Here is a 20,861-nt window from a genome sequence, read left to right as displayed (position 1 = left end):
AAACTATGAGGAAGGATATGCTCCTCACAAAAAGTAATGGCATCAAAATCCTTATCCTAAACACTACCAAACTCAGAAGATAGAGTTTTTGCTTATGAGAGCTCTGGTCGGAGAAGGGAGGCACGGGAGGAACATTTCGAGGCAAAGACTCTATATTCAGACGAGGAGGAGAAGGATAAACTACTTTGGCCGATTGGGAAGAGGATGAATCTGACTTAGAAGTTTTACCGGACTTACTGGACTCTTTTAATTGAATGGCCTAAGCAACTGCGTCCTTTTTTACTTGTCAGACTCTCAACAAAGCATCCGAGCCATTGGTCATCCTCTCTACAACACATTGGTCGTCCTCTCTACAACACAACAAAAAGAGAGTCAGTTTACATAACCCGAACACATATAAAAGAAGTATTTACAAAAGAAAAAGCTAGCTAGCTAGTTCAATACAAACATAGCTCAGTTTTCTTATCAAAAACTTCTTTGTGTCAAGGTTCAGAGCTTGACCCTAACACTCCTAGAAAAAGGATACTATAAACTCCTCTACCTCATCCAAATCCTTAAGATTATATTTAATAATGGTGGAGGCTTCTTCCCATTATAAACTAAAGGCGGGTTCGTCTTTGTCATTAAGTAAAAAAGGTCGGGTGCCCGCAATAGTCTGAACCTTGAAATAACAATTCTTGAAGTCATGAAAAGATTCGTCAAAGATAGAAAAAATTTTCTAGCCTTGAATAGCTCGGAAAGAGAGCTAGTGTTGTTTTTTCAAGCTAGAAGGCTTAGTGAGTTGAAACAAATAAAAGAAAATTTTTGTAGATAGAGGAAGGTCATGTTCTCGACTTCTGAGTTGGTAAACTTTCATAAAACCCCATGAGTTTGAGTGGAGACGAGAGGATACTACTTTATAGATACCAGGGATTTAAGTCTCAAAATCAGAAAAAAGAAGTGTAATCCCGAGCCTAGTAAACAGACAGTCATACATAAAAAAATGACTTTTCGAGTTACTAAGTTGAGGAAAGCAAATCCCATCTTCTAGATTGAGGCCTACTATTTCATACTTCCTCTTATCCTCTTGGGTCCTACAAAGCTTGTGCTACCTATAAAATATTTCTACATATTCATTATCAACTACGAAAATGGTAGAAAGGACAGTACTATATACCCAGTCTAAATCAGGAGGAACCTTAGAAGACATGCTGAGAATTACTGAGCGAGACATAAAGGAAAATACCTACAAAAGCAAAATAAAGCTAGGTCCCCACAAGAAGGAACTCGAGCTAAAGAAAAACAACACCAAAATATTTAAAGAAGTCAGAATCTACAAAAAAAGTAGAAGCAAGTCCAAATTTTTCAGGCAAAACTAGAACGCAAAACAGCACCACTACTTAGAAAATGGCACCATTTGGGGACAAGATAAAATCCCAAAATTCAAGAATCCAATAAATTTCCGGGAATTCAATAAACAAAGTCAAAAATTCTACAAATCCTTTCTACCAAATTCTACAAACAGTAATGAAGATTCATGATAGTCAGGGAAATAGGCAAGAATGAGAAAGGAAGGAACTTTAGCGAACAAGCAGTAAGAGCCTATATTTGCAGGAAAATAGTCCTTCGCAACAACATTGAAACAACAATATAAATCTTTACTAAAGAATATCAACCAAGCAAAAACAAGACAAAGAAAAAAACCAACCTTGTTGAAGAATAGGGGGAAGTAACTGTGACAGTAATGCTGAGCAATCCCCAAACATTTGTTCGAACCAAAATTAAACTTCAAGATAGAAAAATCTTGGAAAAAGATCGATAAAAATAGAAATACAGTGAAGGAGATGAAACTTGAGAGAGATAAAGTAAAAGCACAAAAGATGAAGCGAGAAAAAAGAAAGAGAAAATGATAATATTTATATATAGTCACTAGGGGTAAAATGGTACATTTACCCCTCTTTTAATGGATGGCACGATTTTCAAGGTAACTGAAAAGACGTGCGAACAGTTACGAAAAGACATAACATTCAAATTCAAAAACACGTTAACTGCCCGAGAAAGGCAGTATACCCAAGCTGATTAACTAAAAGCCACGAAAGATCAAGACCGACGTAAGAATGCTTGAGTCTGAACCAACGAAGCTCGACCTCAAGTAGGGACACTGTTCATACCCTGGTCCGTTACTTAGTCAGACCCAAAATGAATAAAATTTAATCTACAGATGTTATCTAGACCAACACTTGCCTGACCTTTACAGAGGTCGGACACAGCAACACGAGCTTAATCTTGCCTATCTAAATAAGTAAATAACCCCCTTAATATCTCTTATTAATCTAGAAAGGAGATCCCAACAACCTCCCTAATAAAAGAGAACGACTATCTACCATCAAAGGTGGAACAACTCTAAAAGGTATTGACTCTACATTTACACTTATAAATATCCTAATACCCTCAAGTATTCTTCGAATTCCAGTATACTTAAAATCTGCCTAAAATTCTTATTAACTTAAGTATCGGAGTTCCTTGTGGGTATCACCTCCCACCTCCTCACGAGAAACTCAGACGACGGCACCTCAATTCTAGAAAATATCGGACGCTGCCCCCAAAAAAGAATCTGGACTTCACGTTCAGGTCCAAACTCACCCGTTTCAGGTAACATGCGGAACAACTATTAAAGATCTAATTAAAATTTGTGTTATCTAATAGAATGATTTAAATTGTACTTAAACTAAAGAATTATTATATATATATATATATATATTGTCTCTATTCTCAAAATTTTTTGGATCTACACAAAAGTATATCAATACAAAATTGAAACAAAACACACAAATATTATCCAAGAATAAAAATATTAGAAGTACATAAATATAGAAACACAACTAAAATTACCCACAACATTGTATTTTCAAAATCATTTATTCATATCCTGACTTTCGAAAATGTAGTCGAACTCATATATTGTCTTTCATTCTGTTCTATCACCGTATTTATTTCTTAGTAAATAAATGGATAATTTAACTCTCAAATGCTGCATATTATGAAAGAAACGTAGAAGCACTTGCTAAGATGAAAGAAAACTTGTGGGCCGCACCACATGATTTGTTTATATTTAAGTATGCATCTATTTTAATATATAGTTAAGGTATTTCGGTTATCTGACATATAAAAAATGCATCTAACTGCAGTGGATTGCTAGCACTAACTACTTATTGCTTCTGTTTTTAACTGCACTAACAACTTGTTAATTTAAGAAAGTAGGTAGTTAGATTGTCTACACTGATCATATGATGAGTAGATTAAGTTAGAGGAAGTTAGTTATGAGTTTGTGGTTATTATGGCCAGCTGACGTGGCATATATCTATTGTATATCAAACATATTATCTGAACATTAAAATCAGTCAATAAAATCAATCACCAATATATATATAATTTAATCTATTTTGAATATATATTTATATTTTAATATGTATTTTATACTAATAGCTGACTTTAATAACTACTTTTAGTATACATATAATGTAATTAATTGTGTATATAAGAAAATTTTGCCATTTTTCTTCCATCATTCTCACACACACTCTAGCTATTCTCATTGCACCTTCAACAATTTTTCTCAGGACAAAAAATCCAATTAAACCAAGGAGAGGCCAAATTTACATGATTCAGCCAAATACAAAACGTCTTCATCAATCAACCAAAGCAAATTTATATGTAGTTCAAAAGAGGTAGATTAGAACTACCTTTGTTTATAATTCGAAGTAGCTCATTTCGAATTATATAGTAACACACGATGAGGGTAATTCGAATCTACTTGATTCGAATTATGAAAATGCATATTCGAACTAGGTTGCTTCGAATTACATTTGTGCACTCTTCCCAAAGTAGTTTGAACCTAGTTGATTCGAATTAGTAGCAATTCGCCTCTATAAGTAATTCAAATGATGTGATTCAAATTACACTAGGAACGGCTATATAAGGAGTTCGAACCAAGCTCATTCGATTCACTTTTCCATTCTCATACCCCACCAAATCCCAGAGAAAAATGACCTAGATTCGCTCCGACAAAGACTCGAGCAGAATACACAGCCGATGCGGGACGATCCGGAAAGGCTATATCGTTTGGATGGAGTTGCTCACATAGCCGGGGTCATCAATGACAAGGTTAGTAGATAGAAAATTTTTTGCTAGTGGTTTATCTGAAATTAGTGGTTTTGTATGCGGGTTTGTTGGCGGTTTATGTTAGTGGTTTATGCTAGTGGTATTGCAAGTGATTTATCTTAGATGTTTTGCATGCTTTTTAGTTGGCGGTTTATGTTAGTGGTTTTTGTTAGTGGTATTGCATGCGGTTTATTTTAGTGGTTTTGTATGTGGTTTTGTTGACGGTTTATGTTAGCGGTTTATATTAGCAGTTTATGTTGGTGGTATTGGAAGTGGTTTATTCAGTGGTTTTGCTAGACGATTTATGTTAGTGGTAACATAGGTGGTTTTCTTAAGTGGATTTGCATGTGGTTTATGTAAGTGGTGTATGTTAGCGGTTTATGCATGCGGTTTTGCTAGGGGATTTATTATAAATATTTTGCATGTGGTTATTGTTAGTGGTTTCCATAAGTGGTTCATGTTGTTAATTGTTTTCGTTAGTGGTTTTGTAAGTGTTTGTAACTACGCGGTCCATGTAATACGCAGCCCCAGCGATGCATCTCGAGTATGCGGCGGCAGTAGGGCATGCGACTCGATGAGCGGTACGTTTCGTACTTACAGATGGCTGGATTATACCATCTAGCAAGACTGAACGATAGATGGTTCCGATTAGATGAGCCCCTTGTCAGTGCCTTCATCGAGCGATGGCGTCCGGAGACGCACACATTCTACATGCCGTTCGGAAAGTGCACGATCACACTTCAGGACGTGGCCTACCAGTTGGGGTTGCTAGTGGATGGACGTTATGTCAGTGGTTGCCTAACAGATTTCCAGATATACATTCATGGTGGCCGTCTGGCTTGGGTGTGGTTCCAGGAGTTGCTTGGTGTGATACCTCCTGCGAACCAAATTCAGAAGTTCGCAGTGAACTGCACCTGGTTCCAGGAGACTTTTGGAGAGTGCCCCGCGGGAGTCGATGAGGAGACAGTGAGGCGCTTTGCTCGTGCCTATATCATGATGTTGTTGGGCACCCAGTTGTTTGCCGACAAGTCCGGCAATCGTATTCACATCAGATGGCTACCTTACGTGGCTAGGCTTAAGGAGATGGGTGGATACAGCTGGGGGTCGGCGGCAATAACATGGTTATACAGGTGCATGTGCCGAGTGGCCAACAGGCATGTGGTAAAGTTAGCAAGCCCGTTACGGTTGCTTCAGTCCTGGATTTTCTGGCGCTTTCCTGGATTTAGGTCTGCTGGTTATGATGAGTTCAGCTGGCCCTTGGCCTCGAGGTACCATTCTTGGACTTTTCTATTTCGAGATAAATTATTGAATTCCATGTCCGCTTATAATATTATACTATTTTGTCACACATTTTACACTCTATAACACCGATGTGATATGCAGGTGGTCTGGTCACAATCATTTCGGTAGCGAGAAGGGACCTTGAGTGCAGATGTGGAGGCTCAGGATAGAAATGTTACAAGCCAGGGATGTGAGTATACTAACCTCATAAGACTAGTTAATTAAAGTTTCAGACTTCGGTTTACGATTTGGCCTTACAATGTTGATATATTTTTTCAGTTTATCTGGATGCCATATAGCTCGCCCGACGTCCTTCAGGTTGTGCATCCGGAGGTGTTGGAGCCTTGTCATACGGCCTTATGGCGGTGTGTGACGACACTCATATATTTTGCCGTCGTAGAGTGGCATCAGATTGACAGGGTGTTACCCCAGTTCGGCAGAGTACAGCGCCACCCCCAGCCCGCCCTGAACATCAACTTCTTGATGTCCAAGGATGGGAGAGGAGGTGATCGTTGGTTCCCATACGCTTTGCAGTTCTGGCATCTTCACTGGGAGAATCGTTTGGACCATGTTCTCCAGTTCGACGTTGTCGCAAACCCGGGACCCTCACATGACTTCTTGGATTGGTGGAGTCAGCATGGAAAGAGATTCTTGTCACCAGAGATGTATCTGGGGGATCTGAGACTCGTTCCTATTCCTGTTGAGGTGATTACTTCGTTGGAGTCCCCAGTGATGACCAGACACTTCAGGAGATTACGCCATGGGTTAGTCTGAGGACGATGTTTTCAGACTTTCTGGCCGGCGATGGCTTTGATACGGAGTTCGACGGGTCACACTTCCTGGATGAGATCACTGCCATCATGCAAGAGGATGATGTGGCTCGTCGGTGACCTCCGACGACGGGGACACAACCCCCTTTAGATGTCGATTTGAACAAGCCTCCTTCCGTGACTACACCTGACTATTTTGCATTGGGTGGTACCCCTCCTTCCGCCTATATTGCTAGGTCAAATTCAGTTGCCAGACCGTCTAGGGTAGCCGTACACGGAGAGTCATTTCCTTCTGGGTCCTCCTCACGACCGTCAGGAGTCCAGCCTAGACCACCAGCACAGCCAGCCCTGGATGATGATGAAGATAAGATCGAAGAGGAGGAGCCGCTTATCCGGAGACCCCAGAGGACACGGGTTTCCCATTGTTGCTTCATGATCGGTGTTGTATCTTAGCCACCTTTATCTATGTCTTTCATGTATTTGTATGAACCGAGGTGTATGTTGGTTATTTATGTTTGCAATCCATTTTGCTTTATCGTGTATCCATTACTTTGAAAATGGGTGTACATTGTTTTTTTAAGTTATTTGGGTATTTTCCTTTATCGTGTATCATTTAATTTGGAAAATGCGTTATTGCCTTATGAATTTATTGCAGACGTCATATGACACTTGAAAAATGGATAACATTCACTAATTAACAACAATGCAAAGTACATCACAGTAACTTTAAAAAAATTTTCAGTTAACAACTCCATCTAACAAACCCTAAAACAGTGGACTCTAAAAGCAAAAGTGAAATCAACATAGTAATAAAGTGCCTTAGTACACCTAATCATGCGATCATGTATGGCTTGGTCTTCTGAGCTGTGGACAACCCCGACGTGTGTGGCCGAGCTGCCGACAGAGTCCACATCTCTTCGGCCAGTTCAGATCTGCCTCGTCCATAGTGGTCCGTATCCTAGTGGACCTGGGATGTCCCTCCTTCGCACGCCTCTTGTTCGAGTCTAGGACCACTGTCGGCCCATCGTATGGTGGCTAAAATCCCTCGGGGATGGGAGGTGTGAACCCCATTCGATACACACTGAACACGAAACTAAGACGATACACCTGGTGTATATACGGTTGCCACGTAAGCCGTGAATAGGCACAATATGCCAGGGCATGAGGACACGAAAAATGAAGTGCCTGAAAGTATCCACACTCACATGTTTGACTTGCAAGTGAGACCCTGTAGCTTCCCAGTGAAAACATACCAATAGGAGTAGTCTCGGCGACGGTAAGCTCCGAGTTATCTCTGTCGTACAAAGTCACCGTGAAGCACCTCGCCGTCTTCAGGTTGGCCTCGATACACTTCACCAGGTGTTGACTGAACTGTTGTCCGGTGCCCATATGGGCCTCAGCCTCTCTCCCCTTGCGGACGAATAGTTCTGCCAACCTACCGTAAGTTGCCTTGACCAGCGAGCACACAGGGAGATTCTTAACCCCCTTGAGGATGGAATTAACACACTCGGAGATATTTGTTGTCATGTGCCCAAATCTCCGACCCTCATCACGATGCTGTGTCCACAATGAATATTCAATCCAGTTCGCCCATTCACACATGGCAGGGTCTTCAGACCGCAGAATATCAAACCAGTAATCAAACTCCACCTCAGTCTTAGCATAAGCTGCATCCACAATTAGCCTTCTTACGTCCTTGCCCTTGAAGGTAAGTACGAAATTTGCTACCACATGTCGAATGCAGAATGCACAGTACGCAGCTGGAGGTAGCCATCCTCCATCCGGAGCCTTAAGGGTGGCCTTGATGCCGTTATGCCTGTCTGATATAACCAGCAGTCTCGACTGCAGGGTCACGTGCTGACGCAGGTGGGAGAGGAAGAAGGACCAGGACTCGGTATTCTCACCCTCAACCAGGGCGAATGAAACAAGCAAAATGTTGGAGTTCCTGTCCTGTGCAATCGCGACGAGCAACATTCCGCCATACTTGCCATACAGATGGGTGCCATCAATACTGACCAATGGCTTGCAATGACAGAATGCCTCGATACATGGTGGAAACGTCCAAAACAGTCGGTGAAAATATGCTTGCGACTCGTCCACCTGTCCCCCAACTCGAACTGGGCTCATCCTAAGGACTGCAACCGTACCAGGCATCGTCAACTGAACTCCTAACATCCACCTAGGGAGCTCGTTATACGACTCATCCCAGTCACCATAGATATGGGCAACGGCCTTCCGCTTCGCCAGCCAGACCCTCCTGTACATCGGCTTAAACCCAAAGTGTGCGGCCGTGGCATTTAAGAGCACCTTGATGTATACGGATGTATCAGCCCGAACCATTGGCATGATGAATGCCAAGATCACATGATAATCCAAACTCCTGTGATCGCTGGAGATGGAGGTCGCTAGACACGTATGTGGTCCGTTGTACCTTTTGACTTTCCAAATGCCCTTGCGCTGCCGGAGGCTAAGCCGAATCAACCATTTGCACCCATTCCCAAACTCATAACATTTTCCAACATACTGGCAATAGTCAGACTCCACAACCTTGTATTGTACCCCACGTCGGATACTGTAAGTCTTCACACTTAACACGGCCTCATCCTTGTCTTGAAATTGCTGACCAACCTGAAACTCTATCAGACCTGCAGACCCTTCCGCATCTCTAGCGCCAAAACCAGCAGGCTCCCCAGGATCCCCCTGCTGCCTCATTGCATCCAAGTCCAGAGATGAAAAATATGGAGGGTACTGCTGTGTGCCAGAGCTAGAACTACCTCCCGCACAAGCAGGCTCACTCGGTCCAACATCATCGCCACTGTCATCGGCAATGATATCCGGCTCTACATCGTCGTCCACTGGATCATTCAACAATGCATCTACAAGACCAGCCGATGCAGCACACTGTAAAGGGGTAGGCACATAATCCCCTATTCCAACCTCGTCGCCTCCACTTCCATTGAGATCCACAACAAATGAAGGGGACGCAACAGGCTGGATCGGAGGTTCATACACAGGGACATAGGAAGATGCACATGCAGGTCTGGAGCTAGAACCGGCTACCGTGGCTAAAGTGGGGGTATTCCGGTTCGAACCCCCCGAGCTGGATACCACGTCAACCAACTACGCCAATAGTTCTGGTGTCCTCACTTCGAAAAACTGCCGGCGACAATGAAACAGGACCTGCAAGTCCTCATCACTATCGATTGTGAAACAATCATATTTCACGATTTCTTGGAGGACCGAGATCGAAATGCGATAGAAGAACTTCTTAACCCGTTTCACGCCTTCTAGACCAAGTTTCCGTAGAATAGAACTAACAAGGTCATCATAGCCCATCGTAGGCCTCACGAAAATACTGAGAGGATCCTTATCAATGAACTTCACACCGGATCGTGTTTTCCTCTTAATCGATCCTCTGTGGTGAACCAAGACTACAAAACTCTCCTCACTAGCCGTTTTTCCACTCTAATGAGATCAATTCACATTCACACCATATATATCCACCTCTGGTCCTTTATAATTCGAACCAGCCTAATTTGAATTACACTATCTGTAATTCGAACCAACTTATTTCGAACTACTTTGGAATTGCTTGTTGGGGGTAATTCGAATCAGCTTGATTCGAATTACTATTACTGTGTAATTCAAATCAGCTTGATTCGAATTGTTGTGTGTTTCCCTCTCTCCATAATTTGAATCAAGGTCATTCGAATTATGTTCAAATGGATTTTGAATTGACCTGTTTCGAACTACATACAAAACGTGCATTAGCTGATTCATGAAGCAGAATTCGGTTTGGCGGATTCAAGTAAAAATTTCCCCACCTTGACTTAATTAGGTTTTTTTACCTTTTTCTCATGCTTCAAATTAGACTTCATCCTTAAATATAATAATTTGGGTAAAAAACCTAATTAAGCCAAGGGGAGCATTTTATTACACAATTAAGCCAAAGTAAAATTGTTTCATCAATCAACTAAAGTACGTTTAAATATAATTCGAATCAATAAAGTTTGAACTCGACAGTTGATTCGAATTATACATTGACACACGAAGCCATGTAATTCGAAGTGACATGATTCGAATTACACAAAAAAAAAGTAATTCGAACTTTACTGATTCGAACTACTAGTGATGAGGCAAACACATGTAATTTGAAATGATTTAATTCGAATTATACATAGCAAAGTTCGAAATTGTCAAACATAAATTAGTTTCAACTCTTACTAATAAATTAAATTAAAAATAACATATAAAAATTTACTCATATATATTAAATTTTAATAACATATAAAAATTTAACTTTTTAAATACTCTTTTTATAATAAAAATTATTATTTTTTTATTAAATTAAAAATAACATATTTTAATATTCTTCTTAAGTACTTTCAATAAGTTTAAGTTAAAGTAATGTAATATTTATAATGAGATTTTTTAATAATTTATAAAAAATATTTATAATTATTTTTAGAAAATATTTATTATTTTTTAATATTCATTGTAGGTATTCTTAAATGTAATCTTTATTGTGCTCTTTATTGTATTTCATATGGATATTCAATAAAGATTACATTTAATAATACCCATAATAAATACAATCAAGAGTACATGCAATAATAAATTATAATATTATTTTTTTTAAATTTGTTATACTTTTTTTAAGTATATTTTTTAATATTATATAATATTTTTTTAGTATCCTATTTTAGTATGTTATAATTTTTTACTATTATAATTCTAAAAATAATAACATACTAAAATAGGATACTAGAAAAAATAATCTATTATAATAGTTAAAAATTATAACCTACTAAAATAGGATACTAAAAAAATATTATATAATATTAAAAAAATACTTAAAAAAAGTATAAAAAAATATCATAACAAATTTAAGAAAATAATATTATAATTTATTATTACATGTACTCTTGATTGGATTCATTATGGGTATTATTAAATATAATCTTTATTGAATTTTCAATAAAGATTACATTTAATAATACTTATAATGAATATTAAAAAATCTCATTATAAATGTCACGTTAACTTAAACTTATTGAAAGTACTTAAGAAGAGTATTAAAATATGTTATTTTATATGTTATTTTAAATTTAATAAAAAAATATTAATTTTTATTATAAAAAGAGTATTTAAAAAGTTGTTAAATTTTTATGTTATTAAAATTTAATATATATGAATAAATTTTTATATGTTATTTTTAATTTAATTTAATTGATAAGAGTTGAAATTAATTTATGTTTGACAATTTCGAACTTTGCTATGTATAATTCGAATTAAGTCATTTCGAATTACATGTGTTTGCCTCATTACTAGTAGTTCGAATCAGTAAGATTCGAATTACTTTTTTTTGTGTAATTCGAATCATGTCACTTCGAATTACATGCTTCGTGTGTCAATGTATAATTCGAATCTAATTGATTCGAATTATATGTTAGTCGAGTTTGAACCTTATTGATTCGAATTATATTTAAACGTGCTTTGGTTGATTGATGAAACAGATTTTGTTTTACCTTAATTGTGTAATAAAATGCCCCTTTGGCTTAATTAGGTTTTTTATCCTAATAATTTTGTATCTAAATATTCTGATCTTCAAAGTAACAAAATAAAAGTTATTTTAAAACATGACCCTAAGATATTCAATTTTTATTTGTATTATAACTTTAAAAAAAATATTTCTTTACTTTATTACTAGGTGAGTTTCGCACTTAGTATTAGAATTCTTTTATTACTTTAATTATGTCATTCAACTAAATCATTTATATCCACATACGTGGAGTTATTTAAAAGTATCTTTATTAAACAAAAGAAAGAAAAAAAGTTGTGCAAATTAAATGACTTAAAATTTATTTAAAAATTATTTGAATATAAAAAAAGAATTTTCTTTTTTTAAGAATAGAATTTATGGAATTTTTTTTTATTTGAGACTTAATTTCATGATTTAGAATTACTTTAACACATTAATAGGATAGAATTCAATTTTTTAATTTGGAATAACTATTATATGAATTAAATTTTTTCTTTAATTTTTCCCTTAATAAGAAGAAAAAAGAGGACTAAATAGGTGTTGGATAAATTGAAATAATCAATTATAAATAGAGATTTTTTTATATTTGACATATTGAACTTGTTTAGTGAGAGAATTGATTTCAAAATTAGACTTCTTTTAATGTAATCTAATTTGTAAACGAAGAAAAAGTAAAAATTAAAATTCTCAAAAAAATTAAATTTTTTTATTTGTTTTAAAACAAGAAAAAAATTATAATTCTTGAGTGAATTTTAATTTATAGATTTTCAAATAAGCTCTTAACAATTCATTATTTCATCATGTCATCACAATATTTATCCAAGTCATCTCTGTCTTTTTTATTTTTATTTTTGAAAAGAAATTCATTTCATTAATGCCTTAATGGTTCAAATTTAAATATAATTTATATTAAAATATTATATATGACATCACGCGACTGATAAAACTTAGTTATTTTTGTTATTAATTACATTGTAATTTATTTAATTTATGTTAATATATATAAGTTTTCTTATCCTTTTGTTTTGATACTTTGCGGAATTGTTTACACAAAACTTTGTTTTATTTTAGGATATGGTGGGAGGATATGATATTATTGTTTATAAAAACTACCTACCTCATTTCTGGAATGTCTGTCTAGTCAATATTCATAATTGATGGAATAACATTAATTTATTATATTACTTCAATATTATGCAACTTCTTTTTCTATATTTTTAGTGGCAATTCAATTGTCGGTATTCAAGTCTTATTACTAGTAGTTTGATTATCCTAGTACACCCGATTATAGTGAAAATAGATCATGTCATTTTTTTCACAATCAAAAGAGAAAAGTGTGATCTCTTATCATTAATTTTATAAGTGAAATAAAAAATAAATATAAAAAAATAATAATAAAAGATTAAAAATCATACTTTTTCTTAATTTTTTTTTAATAATTGAGAGAATCTATTCTCAACTATTCCCATAAAATAGGATAAAAAAATTTTATTATCAAAAGTTGAAATTGATACATTAAATTAAGAGATCAAATAAGCATCAATATATCATCTTTGCCAATCTCATGTTAGCTATCATGTAATTTTCTGGAAGAAGAACATGTGGTGTGTTGATGGTGGGTGGGCTTAGCATAGAAGAATAGAAGCCCATTAACGTCATCCAACGTAATGCCCGGTATATGATGGGCCCACAACCCAAAAGTGAACAAAACAGGAGTCTACTATCCACCCTTATCTTTTGGCAATAGCCTCAAAAAGAGAAACATCTCATATTACTTACCATTTGCTGTTAGAGAGAGATGCCATGCCACATTTGCTAAGGCATATTTTCGACAAGTGATGTATTTAGTTTCTGTTAATATTTGGAGAAAGAAGAATTTCTTGTCATGATATTTAATTACGTGGAATACTAAGAAGTCAATTTTTTTAGTAAAAAAAAAATTGCTAGTATTAGACTATTAATAAATATTAATGTGTTCTAAAAAAGGTAGAACTTACAATACCTCTATTATAGTACAATATTTTTTTATATTTATGGTGTAAATCAAATATTCAAATTTTAATATGTAATGTTATTTAAACTTTATTAGTACAAATATTATATTATAACAAATTTAATTAATTAAAATTAGAAATTGCCCTTATAAATTTAAAGTATCTATCGAGAACTAGTAAGTATATAATCAAGATCTGTCCTTGTATTTATTGAGTGAAGCACTCTTGATCTAATAAGAAGCATTTGAGTAAAGCTAATGTAGAGGTGGAATATACGACAAATATATAGAGGGTAATGATTTAGGAGAGTACCTAAGTACTACAAATAGTGCAAGTCCAAATTAGAATAGAGTAGTAAGTTTCCAATACAAAATTAGCAAACACACAATTCTATTTTTCTTTGAGTTTCTTGAGTGATAAGTATTTTTTGGTTTACTGCATAATTCTGCATAATTCCGCATAAGTATTTTTTAAATTCATCCCTAAAAGATTTTTTTAATTAAATTGGTCTTTTAAAGATTGCGAATTAATCATATTTGTCCTCCAGTCACTCTATTAATAATTTTCTTTAAAGATTGATGTTGTAAAACGTTAATTAATAACACATATAACACGTAATATGTCTAATTGGATATTGACCAAATATGTCTATGAAAATTTATTAATTTAGTCATTTTTTTCAATTAAAAAAATCTTTTTCCTAATATAACTTAGTGACTAAATTGATAGATTTTCGTAAACATATTTAATCAACGTTTAATTAAACATGTTATGTGTCATGTATGCTATCAGTTAACATTTCATATCATCAATCGTTGACGAAAATTGTGAGTGGAGTAACTGAAGGACAGGTATGATTAATTCGTAATCTTTAAAGGATAAATTTGATTGAAAGAATCTTTCAAGAACGAATTTGAAGAATACTTTATCTTTCAGGGATTAATTTAACTATTAACCCTTAGTTTCTCTCTTAATCTCCATACTTCATTCTTGGATTATCTTCACATGGTATCAAGAGCATTAGATTGAGATTCATGGCTTTCTCTTTTAATTCAGTTTCTTCTAAAAATTTTCTTCTTCCTATCTTAAACAAATTAGATGATACAAATTTTGTTACTTAACAACAATATGCTATCTTCATCATCAAAGGGAAAAATTTGGCAGATCACATACAAGAATGACAAGTTCCATCATAATATGAATCTAATGCAACAAAAGTTGCTGAGACAGTTTCAGCAAAATACACTAAGTGGATGCAACAAAATTATAATCTCAGTTCTTGAATCTTGACTTTATTTGATTCTTCAATCAAGAATATGATTGTTTATTGTGCTTCAACTTTTGAAATTTGGAAGAAGATGCAACTCTATTTTAAAGAAAGAACAAAATCCAAGATCAAGCAATTGAAAAATCAACTTAAACATGTAAAGAAAAAAATTTAACCATTATTGACTACCTTTCTCAAATCAAGAAGCTGGCAGATTCTTTGATTGCAATTGGCTACAATCTTTTGAATGAAGATTACATAAAAGCAATTTGATAAGGCCTTCTTAAAGAATTCTCGAGCTGTCCTATCCGGGATGTTCTACCGACAAAGCGACCGGCCTCTTCAGGTCAGACAATCCGACCTCTTCCTAAAGAGCTCGGCCAAACTACCAGGAAAGCCCAATAAAGGGCCCAAACAGAGGAACACGACCCGAACCCAACGGCAGCCCAAGCCTACAGAGAGAAGGGCGGTTCCCTTGAAGATAAGATGACCTCACTTGAAGATAAGATAAGATAACTAACTTATCTTATCTTTGAAGGTCACTCTACACTATTATAAATACACTAGAGCACCCAGGTATAACTCATATTCTGATTCTACTCAATACCTGCTTAATACCCTTGCTAACTTAAGCATCGGAGTCCCTTGCAGGGACCTCCCACCCTCCGGGGACGAAGATCAGCACCATCACCAAGTCCCACAAGTCAGATAACAACAGCTCCGACCCACACAGAAGATCTCGACCGAGATCGACTTACAGTTTCAAGTAACCCCCGGAACATTGGCGCCGTTGCCGAGGAACCTGGAAGTCATCCCAGCACCATGGCGAACGACCATGACAACAACCACGACTCAGATCTAGAGGATAGAACGCCGCACAAAAACGCGGACACTACACCAAAAGACACTCCCCAAATCAACAATAAGGACTCCCCAAACGAGGGAGCCCTGTAGGCATTTCAAGACCGATTAAAACAACTTGAGGAAGGCTACCGCGGAATTCACAGACACACCAGAAATCCATACAGAATGGAATCTATACGTGGACGGCTCCTCAAATAAAACGGAAAGTGGCGCAGGCGTAATAATTGAAAGCGACCAGGGGACCCAGATCGAACTTTCCCTCAAATTTGGGTTCCCTGCCTCAAACAATCAAGCGGAATATGAGGCACTACTAGCTGGTTTGAAGCTGGCTAGGGAGGTTGGAGCTTAAAAATTATCATCTTCAGTGACTCACAGGTAGTCACTTCACAAATAACAGGCAGCTACCAAGCCAAAGATCCTACTATGAAAAAATATCTGGACAAAACCAGGGAACAGCTCAGACAACTCGGAGAGTATGAGATTCGACACATACCCCGAGAACAGAATGCACGGGCCGATGCACTCTCAAAACTAGCCAGTACCAAACCAGGAGGCAACAATAGAAGCCTTATCCAAGAAATTCTACAGAAGCCATCAATCTCAGAAGAAGAAAAGGTCTTAGCCATAGCAGATCGCGATCAGGGATGGATGACCCCCATAATTAATTACCTTACCACAGAGGCCCTCCCTACAGATGAGAAAGAGACAAAGAGGTTAAAATGGGAAGCACAATACTATACCATCATAAATAATACTTTATACAAAAGAGAGATTTCAACACCATTGCTAAAATGCATGCCGACTCCCAACACTAAGGATATCTTAGAAGAAGTACACAATGGCATTTGTGGCAATCACCTCGGAGCGCAAGCACTCGCCAAAAAAGTACTACGGGCAGGATTCTATTGGCCAACCCTACAAAAAGAAGCCATAGAATTCATAAAGACATGTTTGCCAAGTCAAAAGCATGCCAACTTCCACACCGCTCCGCCAGAGGAACTCATCAGCGTAACTGGTGGACGAAATTGTGATCACATCAATGTAGTATTCTTTGTTGTTGTATGGAATCATTATTATGGCACTTATGTGTGGACACAACTCCGTTCAACTAACCAGCAAGTGTACTGGGTCGTCCAAGTAATACCTTACGTGAGTAAGGATCGATCCCACAGAGATTGTTGGTATGAAGCAAGCTATGGTCACCTTGTAAATCTCAGTTAGGCAGATTAAATGGTTATGGGTTTCGAAAATTAATAATAAATAGAAAATAAAAAGGGATAGAAATACTTATGTAAATCAAACGTGGGAATTTCAGATAGGCGTGTGGAGATGCTAGAATACTTTCGAATTTCTACTTTCTTATTGCTTTCATCCAATCCTTCTTACTCCTTTCTATGGCAAGCTGTATGTAGGGCATCACCATCATCAATGGCTACTTTTAATCCTCTCGGGAAAATGGTCCTATGCACTGTCACTGCACGACTAATCGTCTGGAGGCATCACCCTTGTTGATGGCTACATCCCATCCTCTCAGTGAAAATGGTCCAAATGCTCTGTCACAACACGGCTAATCATCTGTCGATTCTCAATCAGGTTGGAGTAGAATCCCTTGATTCTTTTGCATTTGTCATCATGCCCATCCTTCAGGAGTTTGAAGCTCGTCACAGTCATTCAATACCGGAATCCTACTCAGAATACCACGGACAAGGTTAAACTTTCCAGATTCCCAGGATCCTACTCGGAATACCACAGACAAGGTTAGACTTTCCAGATCCCCATGAATGCCACCATCTATCTAGCTTATACCACGAAGATTCTGTTGGGGAATCTAAGAGATATGTGCCCGGCCTAAAGTAGAATGGAAGTGGTTGTCAGTCACGCGCGTTCATAGGTGAGAATGATGATGAGTGTCACGGATCATCACATTCATCAAGTTGAAGTGCAACGTATATCTTGGAATAAGAATAAAAGAGAATTGAATAAAAAGTAATAGTAATTGTATTGAAACTTGAGGTACAGCAGAGCTCCACACCCTTAATCTATGGTGTGCAGAAACTCCACCGTTGAAAATACATAAGTGAAAGGTTCAGGCATGGCCGAATGGCCAGCCCCCTGAATAATCAAAAGACCGAATGATCAAAGACTAAACAGTCAAAAGATTAAACTGTCAAGAGATGTCTAATACAATAGTAAATTATCCTATTTATACTAGACTAGCTACTAGGGTTTACATGAGTAAGTAATTGATGCATAAATCCACTTCCGGGGCCCACTTGGTGTATGCTTGGGCTTAGCTTGATCTATCCACGAGTTGAGGCTTTTCTTGGAGTTGAACTCCAAGTTATAACGAGTTTTGGGCGTTCAACTCCGGATCATGACGTGTTTCTGGCGTTTAACTCCAGACAACAGCATGTACTTGGCGTTCAACGCCAAGTTACGTCGTCAATTTCCAAATAAAGTATGGATCATTATATATTGCTGGAAAGCTCTGGATGTCTACTTTCTAACGCCGTTGAGAGCGCGCCATTTGGAGTTTTGTAGTTCCAGAAAATCTATTTCGAGTGCAGGGAGGTCAGATTCCAACAGCATCAGCAGTCCTTTTGTCAGCCTTTTTCAGAGTTTTGCTCAAGTCCCTCAATTTCAGCCAGAAATTACCTGAAATCACAGAAAAACACACAAACTCATAGTAAATTCTAGAAATGTGAATTTAACATAAAAACTAATGAAAACATCCCTAAAAGTAGCTTGAACTTACTAAAAACTACCTAAAAATAATACCAAAAAGCGTATAAATTATCCGCTCATCACAACACCAAACTTAAATTGTTGCTTGTCCCCAAGCAACTGAAAATCAAATAGGATAAAAAGAAGAGAATGTATTATAAATTCCAGAATATCAATGAATATTAATTATAATTAGATGAGCGGGACTTGTAGCTTTTTGCTTCTGAACAGTTTTGGCATCTCACTTTTTTCTTTGAAGTTTAGAATGATTGGCTTCTCTAGGAACTTAGAATTTTGGGTAGTGTTATTGACTTTCCTAGTTAATCATGTTCATTCTCGAACACAGCTACTTATGAGTCTTGGCCGTGGCCCTAAGCACTTTGTTTTCCAGTATTACCACCGGATACATAAATGCCACAGACACATAACTGGGTGAACCTTTTCAGATTGTGACTCAGCTTTGCTAGAGTCCCCAGTTAGTGGTGTCCAGAGCTCTTAAGCACACTCTTTTTGCTTTGGATCACGACTTTAACTACTCAGTCTCAAGCTTTTCACTTGGACCTTCATGACACAAGCACATGGTTAAGGACAGCTTGATTTAGCCGCTTAGGCCTGGATTTTATTTCCTTGGGCCCTCCTATCCATTGATGCTCAAAGCCTTAGATCCTTTTTACCCTTGCCTTTTGGTTTTAAGGGCTATTGGCTTTTTCTGCTTGCTTTTTCTTTTTCTTTCTAGTTTTTTTCGCTATTTTTTTTTCTTTCTATTTTTTTTTTGCAAGCTTTTGTTTTTCACTGCTTTTTCTTGCTTCAAGAATCAATTTCATGATTTTTTCAGATTATCAATAACATTTCTCTTTGTTCATTATTCTTTCAAGAGCCAACAGTTTTAACATTCATAAACAACAAGATCAAAATTATGCACTGTTCAAGCATTCATTCAGAAAACAAAAAGTATTGTCACCACATCAATATAATTAAACTAAATTCAAGGATAAATTTGAAATTCATGTACTTCTTGTTCTTTTGAATTAAAAACATTTTTCTTTTAAGAGAGGTGAAGGATTAATGGATTTTATTCATAGCTTGAAGACATAGTTACTAAACACTAATGATCATGAAGTAGAGACACAAAACATAAATGAACACAACATAAAAACCGAAAAGCAGAAAGAAATAAGAACAAGGAATGAATCCACCTTAGTGGGGATGGCGCCTTCTTGAAGGACCAATGGTGCTTTTTGAGCTCCTTTATGTCTCTTCCTTGCTTTTGTTGCATGATTCCTAGTAATTTTGGTGTTCCTATCCTTAGTTGCTCCCAATAATTGTGTGGAGGGCAATTTATACCTTGAGGTATCTCAGGGATCTCTTGATTTGCAGTCAAATGTTCTACCACTGAGCTATAAACCCTTTACATGAGTCTTTCCATCTCCCATGACTCAGAGGTGGAAGCTTTTGTCTTCCCTTTTTTTTTCTCTTCTTCTCTTTTTTTTTTTGATGTCTCTGGCCTTAGGTGCCATTAATGGTTATGAAAAAGCAAAAAGCTATGCTTTTACCACACCAAACTTAGAAAATTGCTCGCCCTCGAGCAAGAGAAGAAAGAAAAGATGAAGAATATGAAGAAGATATGGAGGAGATTGAGGGATGTGTGTATTCGGCTATATGGGTGGGATTGGGTGGGAAAGAGAATTTGAATTTTAAAGGTAGGTGGGGTGTATGGGGAAGAGTGGATAGATGTAGGTGGTGAATGAAAAACAGAAGGGATGACCATGAATGGAGAGAGAGGGTGAGGTAGGTGGGGATCCTGTGGGGTTCACAGATCCTGAGATGATCCTGTGGGGTCCACAGATCCTGAGGTGTCAAGGATTTACATCCCTGCACCAATTAGGCATGTAAAATGCCTTTGCACACCATTCTGGCGTTTAAACGCCGAGATGATGCATACTCTGGGCGTTCAACGCCCATGTGTAGCATGTTTCTAGCGTTGAACGCCAGTTCCATGCTTGTTACTGGCGTTCAGCGCCAGCTTTCCTCAAGGAACATTCCTGGCGTTCAAACGCCTGGATGTTGCTTGTTTCTGGCGTTCAGCGCCAGATTCATGCTCTGTTCTGGCATTGAACGCCAGCCAGATGCTCCTTACTGGCGTTGAACGCCAGTCTGTCCTCCCTCTAGGGTGTGATTTTTCTTCTGCTGTTTTTGATTCTATTTTTAATTTTTATATTTTTTTCGTGACTCCTCATGATCATGTACCTAATAAAACACAAAATAATAATAAAATAAAA

The 20,861-nt window shown here is 36.9% G+C and overlaps 2 protein-coding genes across 2 annotated transcripts; one reads left to right on the top strand and one right to left on the bottom strand.

The window, feature by feature from the left end:
* The first annotated feature begins 4,704 nt into the window (after positions 1-4,704).
* LOC130939392 (protein MAIN-LIKE 1-like) lies at positions 4,705-5,566 on the top strand. The gene is made up of 2 exons (XM_057867501.1): positions 4,705-5,408; positions 5,524-5,566. Exons 1-2 carry the CDS (start codon positions 4,705-4,707, stop codon positions 5,564-5,566), a joined length of 747 nt encoding a protein of 248 aa, XP_057723484.1.
* A 1,660-nt stretch (positions 5,567-7,226) lies between these two features.
* On the bottom strand, positions 7,227-9,527 carry LOC130939391 (uncharacterized). Its single transcript, XM_057867500.1, has 2 exons — positions 9,372-9,527; positions 7,227-9,182 (listed from the first exon to the last, which is right to left on the bottom strand). The coding sequence occupies exons 1-2, from the start codon at positions 9,525-9,527 to the stop codon at positions 7,227-7,229; spliced, it is 2,112 nt and encodes a 703-aa protein (XP_057723483.1).
* Between the last annotated feature and the right edge of the window lie 11,334 nt (positions 9,528-20,861).

This window comes from Arachis stenosperma, chromosome 7 (assembly GCF_014773155.1).
Source record: "Arachis stenosperma cultivar V10309 chromosome 7, arast.V10309.gnm1.PFL2, whole genome shotgun sequence".
NCBI classification, from domain to species: domain Eukaryota; kingdom Viridiplantae; phylum Streptophyta; class Magnoliopsida; order Fabales; family Fabaceae; genus Arachis; species Arachis stenosperma.
Note: the sequence above shows the minus strand (reverse complement) of the source record. Positions and strands in the feature narration are given on the sequence as shown.

What these genes read in the sequence shown, in the direction of transcription:
- LOC130939391 (XM_057867500.1), bottom strand. Translation starts at nt 9,527, where the DNA reads ATGGGCTATGATGACCTTGTTAGTTCTATTCTACGGAAACTTGGTCTA. An exon ending in ATAGTGATGAGGACTTGCAG is followed by an intron (nt 9,183 to 9,371) that starts GTCCTGTTTCAT and finishes CCTCCGATCCAG; the next exon opens with CCTGTTGCGTCCCCTTCATT.
- LOC130939392 (XM_057867501.1), top strand. Translation starts at nt 4,705, where the DNA reads ATGCGACTCGATGAGCGGTACGTTTCGTACTTACAGATGGCTGGATTA. An exon ending in AGCTGGCCCTTGGCCTCGAG is followed by an intron (nt 5,409 to 5,523) that starts GTACCATTCTTG and finishes TGTGATATGCAG; the next exon opens with GTGGTCTGGTCACAATCATT.